The 13575-nt window shown below is 35.6% G+C and overlaps 1 protein-coding gene across 1 annotated transcript; it reads right to left on the minus strand.

The window, feature by feature from the left end:
- Positions 1–265: 265 nt before the first annotated feature.
- tmdd1 (transmembrane and death domain 1) lies at positions 266–10573 on the minus strand. Its single transcript, XM_083520741.1, has 6 exons — positions 10413–10573; positions 8063–9806; positions 6818–6997; positions 6284–6403; positions 4453–4602; positions 266–821 (listed from the first exon to the last, which is right to left on the minus strand). The coding sequence occupies exons 2-6, from the start codon at positions 8208–8210 to the stop codon at positions 634–636; spliced, it is 786 nt and encodes a 261-aa protein (XP_083376867.1). The 5' UTR covers positions 8211–9806; positions 10413–10573; the 3' UTR covers positions 266–633.
- Positions 10574–13575: the final 3002 nt, after the last annotated feature.

Here is a 13575-nt window from a genome sequence, read left to right on the forward strand (position 1 = left end):
TTACTCCACACTAGACGAGCACACCAAAAATGGGTAGTACTGCATTCTTACACAGCTGTCCTGAAGATTGGCATGAGATCCCCAGCACAGTGACATTTCCTGTGTATAATATTGATAAAAAAGCGTTGGCTAGTACAGTGGAAGACTAAAATGGAAGATACACTGTGAATTGCAAAGGCTTCCCAAGTGAGTTAATAAAACCAAATACAGCAAAACTGGATTTTTATTTATGATTATATTTTTTATTTATTTTTTCGATATATATTTTTATGTGCAAGTTTAGCTCAGTTTTATACCCAAATTCTACGTGTATATTCAAAATGATGGCAAATAAAGAGAAGGTATGTTATGAACATTTTAACATTCTATTTCTTGTCACTTTTAGATTGTACAGGAAAACAGAATACAAAATATAATGGTGAAATCAACTAAAGCACAAACTTGTTTATGATTATTTTGTAGGGAATATTGTCTTATGCTAATGAAATAAAATGCATTTTGTATGTTCTGCGTTTCAGGTCCCAGTAGAAGTAGTAACTATTTCTAGTACATCAAGGTGTAAGGAATCAAGTAAAGTCAAGGAATGATGGTGTAATGCAGAAATTATTATTAAATTAGTTTTGACCAGAGAGATCACCTGGTGATCGTAGTAGATGTAAGACAAAAGACTAATAAAGGTATGCTTAAGAGCAGTGCACCAACAACTCCAAAGAAAAGGCCATACAACAGAGGCCATGCACCATCCAGCATGTGGCGTTGATAGGGTGGCATTGGTTGACGCTCCACCACAAGGTCCAAATCCTTCCAGGACAAGCTTCTCACTGTGTAAGAAATAACAACAAAAACAACACAAATTACACAACTATAGGCTGATTAAAAAGTAGAAGAAAAAAATCTATCGACTGAAAGTTGAAGAAGAGGAATAAAACACTTTGATCATCGATAAGCATAATTTTAGAACCCAAATTAGACATTTTATTAGAGAAATAGACACCTTGCAACTGTTATTATTGGACAAAAATCAAAAATGGGGTGGTATGATGCTCTGTTACAATTCTGAAGTTAATTTAATTGTATTGTATTTAATTGCACATTGTCTGCTAGAAATGTACTAACAAGCCAACAATTTGATGCCTACTAATCAAATGCTTAAATGAATAAATGAATGGCCTGAGTATGTTACGCACGGACGAGGCGGAAAGCGGAGCTGTGCAAAACCAGGGTTTTAATGACAGAATGGAGTACAGTCAAAATGAGCACTAACACAACCAGAACAGAAACCCGGAGCGAAGCGGCAAAAGCAAAAGGGCTGAAACGATAGTAGCGTGTCGATAGAGCAAGCAAACTGGCAGCAGAACGGGAAATCGTAGAGCTGACGGCTTGAGTCCATAAGGGCAATAACGGACGGTGTTGGTGGGAAGCGAAGCTGCTTATATGGGAGGGAGTCTGATAGAAGTCAGGTGCGCCGAGTTAGTAATCAGGCGAGAAGCTCCGTGTTGGCGGGGCATGTGCGGGCGGGAGTGCAGGGTGCTCCCTGACAGAGTAACAGTATAACAATATTATTAATATTAATTAGTTAGTATAAACACCTTCATATGTTTGTACAGATAACATTTACAATATTAATCAACACTTTCCTCTCAAACATAAAGGATTTTTTATTACTTTGACCTTTTATCAAACAACAAGTTGATTTTTATTTGTTGATATTTATATTAAGTTTGTAATCTTGCGTACCAGCGTAGATTTATTCATTGCTAGAGACTCAAAGCACTTTTGTACTTCGCTCTGGATAAGGGCGTCTTCTAAATGCCGCAAATGTAAATCTAAATGTAAACAAGTTCCTGACAATGTCTTTTATCCATAAATTGTACGTTTTCATGGAACTGTATGGACAAAGTGGCACAATTATAACATGCTTGAGTCCACTCAAAAACACTGCAAACCTATGTGTAAATCAGGAAAATCAAAGGCAAATCACTGCTCCCCTGTGTGAGGGTAGCTTAAAAATGATAAATAATTAGAATAGAATCTTGTTTTAGAATCTAAGGGTCATAGTTTTAGAGCTTGGGCGATTGTCTTTATAAAGTTTTGCATGTTCTTTCAGTCTCCCTAACAGAAGTGCACTTACATTTTAGATGTTGATGTCCATTTACTTTTTAATTGGAGAGCACAACTTTTTAAATAATATTAAAAAGTGAAAAAAAAAAGAAAAATGCATCCATATTTTGACTCTATGCAAGTGTATGTTATGGATTACTGTGTCAAAATTAGCAGTAAATGACAGCAAGATAGTGCTAAACAATCCACAGTTAGAGACAACCAACCATGAGAGGTACAGCTTCCATTATACAATTTTTGGTCCCTGGATGGTTAATTGTCTTGCCCATTAAAGACTGGTTAGAAATGGGTCTGTAATTATTGACTTCCACAAAGCAGTAAGTTTTTAAGAACTAGTATAAGATGCATGGGATAACCACACAGCCATTACTAGAATAGGGTGTATTATGCAGTGCTGCTCTGTGTGTGTTTCAGATATCTCAGCAGCTCCTTGGCTGTCATCCTGGCTTGATGATGTCACAACCAAGTCTGCAACTTTTTTTCATTTACTTATGTCTTTTTTGCATCCTGCATCCAATTAAGGGTCTCAGTGTCTCATTTCCTTCTGTATAGGCAGTCAGGGGTGTGACCTATATACTTAATGTGTGTGTGTGTGTGTGTGTGTGTGTGTGTGTGTGTGTGTGTGTGTGTGTGTGTGTGTGTGTGTGTGTGTTTCCCTGCGATTAGCCACTCCTGCACTGGCTTATAGTAAACTTAAACAAGCAACAGTGGTTGGGTTTCAGTGATCCAGGCCCACAAATTACTTAAACTGGGTTTACACGTTTACAATTCAGTCTGATTTTTGCTGTCACAGGCAGTGTCCTTCAAGTTCAAGTTTTGTGTGAACACTCATGTGTAAAAAACACTTGTGTGATTTAAAATCTACCAATATCTATATTACATATTGCACAAAATTCATGAAGCAACTACAAACATGTAAGTGATTATTGCTAAATGTAAACAAATACTGACTGTAACAGAATTTATGATGGTCTTTATAATGTCTCATCACAAATATATTATGACAGGACAAAAACAGATATGGCAAGGATGTTAGCTTCAAAGTGTGTAGTTAGCTAATCAGCCACAAGCACTCTGTTCATAGTTTATTTATTTATTTTTATGACAATGTGAAACTATTTAATTGAATGTTTTCCAGATGAAAAGCTGCAAACCTGTGATGAAAATGGTAACATAATTTAGCACAGTCGGTTGCAGAATTCATATTGGTATCATATCATACTGTGTGACATGTTATCATTGTAAAAGACCTTTAAAATCAAACATTATAAATCTGACTGAATGACACAGACGACCAAGCACTAAAACAACTAGGAGTTCATGTTTTAATTACATTTGTGATTTAGGAGATAGGCTTGGACAAAAATTTGTGTGCAATTAGAACAAATATGAACTCAACAATGAAATTTATAATAAAATTACAGAAACAAATGGGTGTTTATTGTGAACCTGAAAAAGTAGCAACTTTAAAGAAAAGAGTGACCTATAAGTAAAAACTGTTAAATGACACCACTAACTGAAATGTACAACAGTGATGTACAACAAATGATATTGCATTATTGTGTTTATTGCCTAAAATTTACAAAAGACTACACTACAATAAAATTACTACTAGTGCTACAAACCTGATTAAAATAATAGGAAAAAGAAAATACACACTCCTTCAGTCTTCAATCTTAATTAGGACCTAAATAACAAGTGTGATCATCAACTTCGATAAACAAATCACCTTAGGTGGCATCTAAAGAAACCACAAAACATTTCTGCATGCAGTCTTGGAAAATTGTCGAATTTGGGAAGATGTACTCTTTCCACCGTTTCTAAATTATATTTTTTATTTGTAAAAAAACAAGAAAAAATCTTTACATCTTAAAGTTCATTGTGATGTTTTGTTGTCACCCGACAATTGTTAATAGACGTGGGTAAAGATGACACAATTTTTCTCATTCCTAAAAAAAAAATAAAAAAATATATAGAGCTAGGGAAGGGTGTACTTTCTTTTTCATGCTATGCTTTGTTAAAATTAAGATCTGGTCTCATGATGCTCTAATGCATTTCGATGCATTAAGTCAAGGAAAAAATATAATTTTTTGTTTCCAGCATTAATTGAGTAGATTCAGTAACTCCTGTAGCATGCAAAACTTTTCTAAAGTAGCAAAATAGCACAAACACCTGTTAGTAATGCTGCTATGAATGATTTAAATTCAGCTGTATCCAGTTTGATTAAATGAGAGCCAATGTTGAGAGCTTCTCTGTAGATTCTCTAAAAATCTTTATTTAAACCAGTATTCAAAGCCATTAATGATGCAATGTACTGAAACCATTCCTTACCTTGTTTTGCAGAATGTGTTTTTTTGTGACTTGTCTCCTCGGCTTGAGTGTGCACTAGCTGATATGCAATTCTGTTGACCTGCTCATGGTATTCTTCGACATAGCGCTGCATGGCTAGAGTCTTGTCCTGGTTAATGTTCTTACCCATCTCTACAAAATCAACAACATGCAGACGCCACAAGCTTAATTACTACTCCATTGTTACGCCGCTGTCATACAGAATTAAAAACTTCATTATGAATAATTTTACATTCATGAGATGACATATACAAATAGGTTTAATAATTAGCACAGCTAAAGGATGCCTTCAGTCATAGCAGTTGTTTTGCCATTTATTTCATGCTCATACATTGGCTTGTGCAATTCCTACAACACATTGAATAGATTCAAATAAGATTAACAGTCTGTGCCAGGCTTATAAATCTTGCAAGTATAATGAAGCACACTCATATTTAAACTAGGCAGCATAAGGATGTAGTTTGCCTCTGCAGTAAAGGTTCCATGTGGACTATTTTTTAGACTATTTACAATCTGACAATTAAAGCTTGGGTAATTGCAGCATGGTGCACTTCACAAACACAAACATTTCTATTTGTATACAGAAAAATATCGTTCTCTCTCAGTCATGCATAGGTTTCACTTTCACGCAAGAATTTTCTTGAGACATTGTTCTGTCATTCTCTCTCTCTTTCTCTCTCTCTCTCTCTCTCTCTCTCTCTCTCTCTCTCTCTCTCTCTCTCTCGCTCTCTCTCTCATTCTCTCTTTCTCTTTAACAAGGGCTGATGAAAGGAACAGATGGCGGTGTGAATTTAGTGAATTTGCAGCTTTAACAAACCTACTGTCAAATCATTTACACATTCTCAAAGGCACTCAGCTGTGGAGTCTTGTGCATACTGGACTTCACTTACTGACAGCAAGTGACATACTGTAAAAAACACTTTCAAAAAATCTTTATAAATAACACAAAGTATTCATGCATTTCACAGTCTGTATTGCACTATAAGACAATGATCTTTACAGACAGCAGAGGGAACCAGGTAGATAACAAACACTTCGACTCATAAAAAAGCTAGAGCAACTTTTACAAAGTAATACTAAGAATATCTGTAATATTGCAACAAACTCCCGATTCTCCAGCACATAACTCACGATGTGGTGTAATGAAAATGTAATATGCTACATTTCTGAATGTTTCAAAATATAATTGTAATTAGCTCACATGAACTTTTGCATTACAGATTACACATTAAAGCGAAGGCAACAAAACTCCAAAGTTCTCTCTGGTTTGATTTTTGTTTGGTCCATAGCCTGCTTCATGTTTACTGGATGTCCTTTTTAATTAATGCTTGTTTACTGATTGCCTGTCTAATGTTTCTGTGTATTGTCTAGCCTTTTGTTTGCCACATTGGTTTGCCTGTGTCTCCTTTGAGAATTACATAACTATATAACTGTATAATTTGCAATGTATTCAGATTGTGTGAAAACTGGGCTTTGCATTCATTTTCACCTTTTTGCTCACATTCTTATAGATGTTAGTATACACACACACACACACACACACACACACACACACACACACACACACACACACACGATGTTTACCTGAGACTAAAGGTTAGTATCATATTATTTACTATTTTTTTACATTTATTTTATATCTAAACCTCTCAAAACGTTTGGTGGAAGTAGTCCCAATTTCATATTTGGTGTGTGTGTGCGTGTGTGTGTATATGTGTGTGTGTGTGTGTGTGTGTGTGTGTGTGTGTGTGTGTGTGTGTGTGTGTGTGTTTGTGTGTTTGTATGTGTGTGTATCTGTGTACCCACAACTAACCTATTGCAATGTCAGTCCTTCCAATCTGTTGAAGAGTGCGAGACAGTCTGTCATAGTACATCTGTTCACCATGAGTCTGGAGCCAGTCTATCAGAACTGAATGGCAGTGGGACTCTTTATCTGAGACATGCATACACACACACACACACACACACACTCTGTATAATGCACATATAGATGTCCAGACTGGCACATTAAGAGTTGTCAGTGAAATCTTGATATGACTCCCTTTCACACAATTAAACAATTTCTTTCTTGTCTGTTGCTTTAATATACACTGTGTGGTTTCTTTGAGTCATGCTGCTAAAAGATTTTATGAAACACAATTTTGCTACCAACATGATATACTGCACTCTGGTGGCACTAGTGTTTTTAGGTGTTGAACACACTTATGATATTAAGCCATCAGCTAGGCCATAAAGAAGATGTGTCTTAAGATTTTTTTTTTTAATGAAAATACCATTTTATCCTGAACATCAGATTAAACCACTAATTTATCAATTATGTGGTTGTAAAAAAACTGATTTTCTATACCTGCATGTCTCGGGGTGCGGGATGATAGTCTGAGTTGGTTCATCTCTTCAGACAAACGAGAGAGTTGATCGAAGATATTTTCTTCTGGGTTGGAAAGTGTCATTATAAGCTCTTCGCACTCATAAACTGTCAGCAGATCCACCAGTCGCTGTAGCTGATGGGATCCTAAGTCCTCTTTTACTAAGATCATTGAAGAGTCATGTTTATTTCCTATTTGTACCTCAGTGTACAGTTAATGACTGCAGACAAAACCATACTATGCGCACAGTGTTATGCACATCCAGAGCCAGAAGCTCATAGGCCCAGATCTTAATTTTTTTTTTATAATTAGGAATATTTCTGACCAACCTGTTCTGCACATGAATAAACTACTAAAGTTTCCTGGGCCCCACCCTGGGACAACCAAACTGGTTTTTGAGCTGAAACTATGAGAAGAGCTGTCTTATTATCTTCTCCCAATTAATTTATATTTCTGTGTCAATGTAGTACTAATACCTTAATATCAATCATACCAAAACACTGCTGAATTCCTTGAATCTAATTGGTGTGAAAGCATTAAGTAATATTTTACAGCCGCTCTGACAGCCAGATGCACTGCATTCTAATCTTAATGTTTCTATGGTAATAACTAACACATAGACTAGTATAGAGGATGCTAGTACAAGCAAACTATAAGTTAAACATTAAAGACTTAAGTGAAACTGAAGACTTTTAGACCAAACACTAAAAACATTAACCATATTAACAAAAGATAAATATTGTATTAACTTGTATTAATGTATTAATTGTTGATATAGTAAAATATTTTGTGAGGAGATAATTTAAGGTTTGTTTTTCATCTCCAGTCTTCAGTGTCCTCACTATTTAACATTTGGATGTAAAGTTTTGTGGTTTCTCATAACCATGTCATGAACCATTAAAGGAAAAATGGTGATAAATGGCCATCAAGAGTCTATAGCTGTTAATTGTGTTGTACTGATAACAGAAATGCATGTATGTTCCACAAATTAAATGTATTGTATTGTTTGTAATACTAAAACGGGTACATTAACTGTAAAATGATATTATACATAAATATTTAACTGTTGATAAATAGATTTGTATAAGAAGCACAAAACACTATGAGACTGTAGCTGATTATTTCCTTATAAGAACAGCATTATGTATCATACATGTTTTATATATTACTAACAAAAAGAATTTGATTCGATAAATAATGCAGCTCATGACATTTGCATTTCTTACCTGTGTCTTCACTAAGGCTTGGACTTAGGAGGAAGAAAATGAGCAAAAGTGCAGTTGTTATCATCTGTGCAAAAACGATCATCTTTAGATTTGTGTTTATTTTTAAACAGTCCAGACTCATGTGTTCCAGGCTGATCGTGTGAGGCATTCCGTTAAACTGAAAATGAATGAGTTAATTGGATCAGATTCTGCTGAAGGATCAGCTTGTGTCAAAGAGCTGAATACAGTCAGGCTTTTTTCAAAATATACCCTTCTAGGTTTTTAAAAGCAAATTTGGCCCTCTGAATAAATCAACAAGAATGTATTATTAAGAATTTAAAACAAAACTTATTATTGTTTATAATTTAAGTAAATAAAAATTTTTTATATATATTTTTAAGTGTAGTATTTACAGTATAGTAAATATCTCCATTTATGTAATAATCATAATTATCATCAATAATTTCAAAGTAGAAGATGCTTTACCACTAATTACATGTATATAATTGTATATTGTTCTGTTTACATTCAACTTCAATTACATGTTTATTGTGCAGCTATAATTTCATTTTAAAAAGTGAGCAGCAAGCTGCATTTGTTGTTTTTAAAGACAAAACTCCAAAGGCATCTGTTTATTTGCATTTTTATTCTGTATTTGCATTTAAAAAAAATAAATGAGCATGCAATCCACATGGAGAAATTGAGTGAAATAATCTAAAATCATAAAAACACACAAAAAAATGCCTGATCATTCTCACACTGGATTATACATAGGCTGTGACAATTATTAAAACCCCCTTTTTTATTTAGCTGCTTCTACTGAAAGCATGGCACATGGCCACAAGTGGTCAGAGCACTGGTGGACCTATTATAAGTTAAGAAGTATAATTAAGTTAAGAGTTGGATTATGAGTTTAGCATAAGAATTACACTGTCACAAATTATAATGAAACATATAAAGTGTTTTTTAGAAGATTTTTTGTTCATTATTCAAGTTCACCTTAGTGTGTGTGTGTGTGTGTGTGTGTGTGTGTGTGTGTGTGTGTGTGTGTGTGTGTGTGTGTGTGTGTGTGTGTGTGCGTGCGTGCGCGTGCGTGCTTCAGCATATCATTTTGTATACCACGTGGGCTTTTTGGCCCTCAAACAGAAGCAACCAGTATAGTGCTGGATGTTGATGCAGAGTGTAAAAAGGTCATAGGCAAGGCAAATTGTGTTATGGGAAGGTTAAAAGTAGGGAGGTTATGGACTTAAAATTGTACAAATATGAAGGGTGTGTGTGTGTGTGTGTGTGTGTGTGTGTGTGTGTGTGTGTGTGTGTGTGTGTGTGTGTGTGTGTGTGTTGGGGTACATTTACACTGTTTAACATACTCCAAAACCAGCAATCTAAATACACCCACCCACACCCAAACATATACCACTGACATAAGGCTGTGAATATCTAAGGATACAAACTCACTGTAATTAAAACCAATAGAATTGCCTAAAGCTTAGAGTTTTGGCTTATTATTTATGAAGACATATTATTTTGGTGATTCTCAGCACCCCCATCCTGCTTTGTTGTCCAGTCTCTCCTGTGAGAAATTTTTTCTGCACACAGGAACATTTGTGTGATGACTCCCTGTCTTCTATGCTTCACACCACTGAAATCTGATTGCTTAGAGATACAGACTCCGGTGGAATGAAGGATAGAATCCACAGAAAATTGCAGTATTGCAACATCAGTCCTTTTTTAATTTGCAGCTTGTCACACTGCAACTCGAGGAACCCTGGTAAAACAAAAAGACACATTCAGATGTAAATATAGAGGAATAAATACAGCATCTAACATGACAGTGTATAGCAGTTTGTTCTGCTCAAGGTAATTCAACGAAGAAATCTTTAAAATGAATCGATGAGGGTTTTGTGCTTAATTTTTATAATTTAATTTGATAGGTGTGTTGAACAGAGTTTGGATGAGTATGCAATCTGCATCTTGGCCTCTCCCTACTGCGAGCCCAGGCCTGTCTTTCTCACAATGTCCCTGAGCTATGGAGGCATCATGGCATATTCTCTATTGTCACTCTCATAGTAAAAATCCTCAGCACTCCTGTAGTCCTGGTCCTGGTCCTTTCTCCGGTGACAGTTTATCTCTTATTATACAGTTTTAAATATAGTAGCTGAATATATATAGTACCAACCAGATAATCTACTTAAAGATATGTTTGAGACCTAAGTTTGGAGTTTAATTACACCTTAATTATCTTTGAATAAAACTTGGTTACATTGATTTACTTGAGTATTAAACTTTTTCTCTTCAGCTTTTCTTTAAAAAACTATTATAATTGTTGTAGAATTGACAAAACTGTTTTAAAAAAGTATTAATCTCCACTCACCTCTTTTGTTTAGTCCTTTTTTAAAGCAGGAAATGTGACACTTTCTAGACCTTCTCCCAAAACCACTTCCCAAAAATGCAACAGACCTTCACGAAGGTAAAGAGTGTGTGCTCCTCTGTAGGACATAAAGAAGGGTGCATGAGCAACAGGTTGGTCCTCTCTCTTTATTTGCCTACCTGCCTCAGGTAATGTTGCTGTACTTCTTTGTTTAGACCAATAGGAACATGTGATTTGAAGCAAGCCACTCCCCTAACCACCATAAAGCACAACCACACCCAGTTGATCCAACTGAAAAGCTGATGTGGGTTAATGTCTTAAAACACAAATGAACGCTTTTTTAATATTGATCACCAGACATGTGGATCTAAACACCTATGCCGTTTGTTGCAGGTGTTAGGTTTTTTCATGTTATATGGTGATTTTTTAGGTTTTAAAAGTGTAGAGTTATTGCACAATACAAGGAGAAATATTCTAATAATGAATATAGAAAATATATGATTAAGACGTCTCTAACATGGTTTGCCAAAGTTCTGGTCATCTTTTATCATCTTTTATACTTTTGGTATTTTGGCCCTGCACATTGTAACATTAAAGTATATATTGCTCCAAGTCTCACAGACAGAGCAGCTCCCTTTAGCCTTTATTCAGCCCTCAAGTCTGAACAAGTGTCATGTAACCCAACCCTGCTCTGGGTTTTAGAGAACAATCTGAGTCAAGACAATGGGTTGATGGAAAAATAGGGAGTGTGTCTTGGTGTGTGTGTGTGTGTGTGTGTGTGTGTGTGTGTGTGTGTGTGTGTTTGTGTGTGTGTGTGTGTGTGTGTGTGTGTGTGTGTGTGTGTGTGTGTGTGTGGGTTGTGTGTGTGTGTGTGTGTGTGTGTGTGTGTGTGTGTGTGTTCTGGGGTGGAGAATAGGGGGTTGTATTGGGTTTTGTAATGGTCAGTGGAGGGATATGAGGAGGTATAGTAAATGCAGCTGGTGTAGAATCTACAGCTCCCCTAGCATCTAGCAATCTTTGAAATGAGGGTGTTTATTTGAAATCTATCCTTGTTTCATACAAGTTTATTGATGGTTCACCAATAACTTTAAGTTATGAGCACATATTTACTGGAGAAGTAGTCTCTGAAAGCCTGAAAAGAAAAGACACACAATCGTGTGTGTAAAAGCAAATCTATTCCTATTTATGAGACCTTTGGTGGATTATGTTAAAATAATTATATATATAAATATAAGAACAAGTTTCTTTTTCATAAAATACAGTGCTGTGAAAAAGTATTTCACTTCCTGCTTTTTTTTTTGCATATATTAATAATTTAGATCAGGCTAATTTTACTATTACACAAAGATAACCTGAGTAAATACAAAATGCAGTTTTTAAGTGATGATTTCTTTTATTAACTGAAAAAAAGCTGTCCAAATCTACTTTGCCCTATGTGAAAAATAAGCTGCCCCCTCATAGCTAACTAATAAATGAACTGTGATTAAACTTAAATTTCGCTTGCCACACACAGGCCTGATTACTGCCAGCCCTGTTGAATTAAAAAATCACCTAAATAGAACCTGTATGACAAAGTGAAGCACAGTAAAAGATCTTAAAAGTAACACATAGTGCCACGATATAAAGAAATTCAAGGACAGATGCAAAACAAAGTAATTGTCATGTATCAGTCTGGAAAGACTTACAAAAAATGTATAAGGTTTTGGGACTCCAGAGAACCACCGTGAGAGCTATTATCCAAAAATGGAGAAAACTTGAACAGTGGTAACCAAAGAAGTGGCAGACCAACCAAAATTACTCCAAGAGCACTACAGCAAATTGTCCAGGAGCTAAAGAACCAAGGACAACATCTAAAGATCTGCAGGTTTTACTTGCAGTTAAGGTCAGTGGTCAAGATTTAACAATAAGAAAGAGCCTGGCTAAAAAATTGCATCCATGTGAAAGTTCCAAAGCAAAAGCCGCTGCTGACCAAAAAGAACAAAAAGGCACATCTCCCACTTGCCAAAAAACATCTTAATTTTGATCTTGAAAGATCTGTGCTCTACCAGAAAATCTCGAAGAAAAATGTCTGGCCATCAGTTCACTACCCCAAGCTAAAGCGCACTTTGGTTATGCAGCAGGACAATGATCCGAAACACTAGAAATGTCATCTCTAAATGGCAGTAAAAAATTAAATGAAGGTTTTGGATTGGCCTTGTCAAAGTCCAGACTTAATTCGATTGAAATGCTGTGACATGACCTTAAGCAATTAGGTGAATTTAAACAATTCTGTAAAGAAGAATGAGCCAAAATTACTACACAGTGTGATGAAAGACTCATTGCCAGTTATCACAAACCACTGATTGCAGTTGTTGCCACCAAGGGTGACTCAACCAGTTATTAGGTTTAGGGAGCCATTACATTTTCACATAGGGCCAGGCAGGTTTGGACAGCCTTTTTCTCTTAATAAATTAAATCATAATTTAAAAACTGCATTTTGTATTTACTTTGTGTTTCGTTGTGTAATATAAAAATTTTGCTTGCTGATCTTAATCATTTATGTATGACAAATATGCAAAAAATCAGGCAATATGCAAAAAAATTTTTTTACAGCACTGTATACAGTGTGCAAGTGTTAGGTAGCGCTATTAGCAAAAACTCATCAACTGGATTGTGTATAACTATTTTATACCGTTTTATTCTTCGCTGCTTTTTTGGTACTGGGAAAGCCAGAAATGTAATTAAATTGAGATGTGAAATAAGTGGTCCTTTGCAGGAGTGTAGTATAGTTCAAGGGAAATTGCCTATGTGTGTGTGTGTGTGTGTGTGTGTGTGTGTGTGTGTGTGTGTGTGTGTTTGTGTTGGGGGAAGGGGCAGCTGAAATGCCTAGATTAGATCAGATAAGATACAAGTTCTCTTTTTACTTGGTCTATTTAGTCCTCGTATAAAAAATAAGAACCTATTGAATGGGATTGAATGCAAGGTCAGTGGCCTCAACTGTCTAAACAGTGATGGTAACAACACTAATGGCTCCACACACAGTGAACACAATGTGGTGCAGATCGCTGTTGTAAAAGTAACACGATTGCTTGCATTTTGACCTTACCCATTGTTCCTTTGTTGACCCCCAACATTTCTAAATTGATTTTTTTGTGTGCTGTTTCACTCTGCTTAGTGAAAACTCTTT

Source organism: Silurus aristotelis (assembly GCF_946808225.1).
Source record: "Silurus aristotelis genome assembly, chromosome: 19".
Classification (NCBI taxonomy): domain Eukaryota; kingdom Metazoa; phylum Chordata; class Actinopteri; order Siluriformes; family Siluridae; genus Silurus; species Silurus aristotelis.

Coding starts and splice junctions, on each gene's coding strand:
- tmdd1 (XM_083520741.1), bottom strand. CDS start 8,210: ATGCCTCACACGATCAGCCTGGAACACATGAGTCTGGACTGTTTAAAA. Junction 6,404..6,817: donor CCGCACCCCGAGACATGCAG/GTATAGAAAATC, acceptor TGCATGTCTCAG/ATAAAGAGTCCCACTGCCAT. Junction 822..4,452: donor AACACATTCTGCAAAACAAG/GTAAGGAATGGT, acceptor TTTCTTACACAG/TGAGAAGCTTGTCCTGGAAG.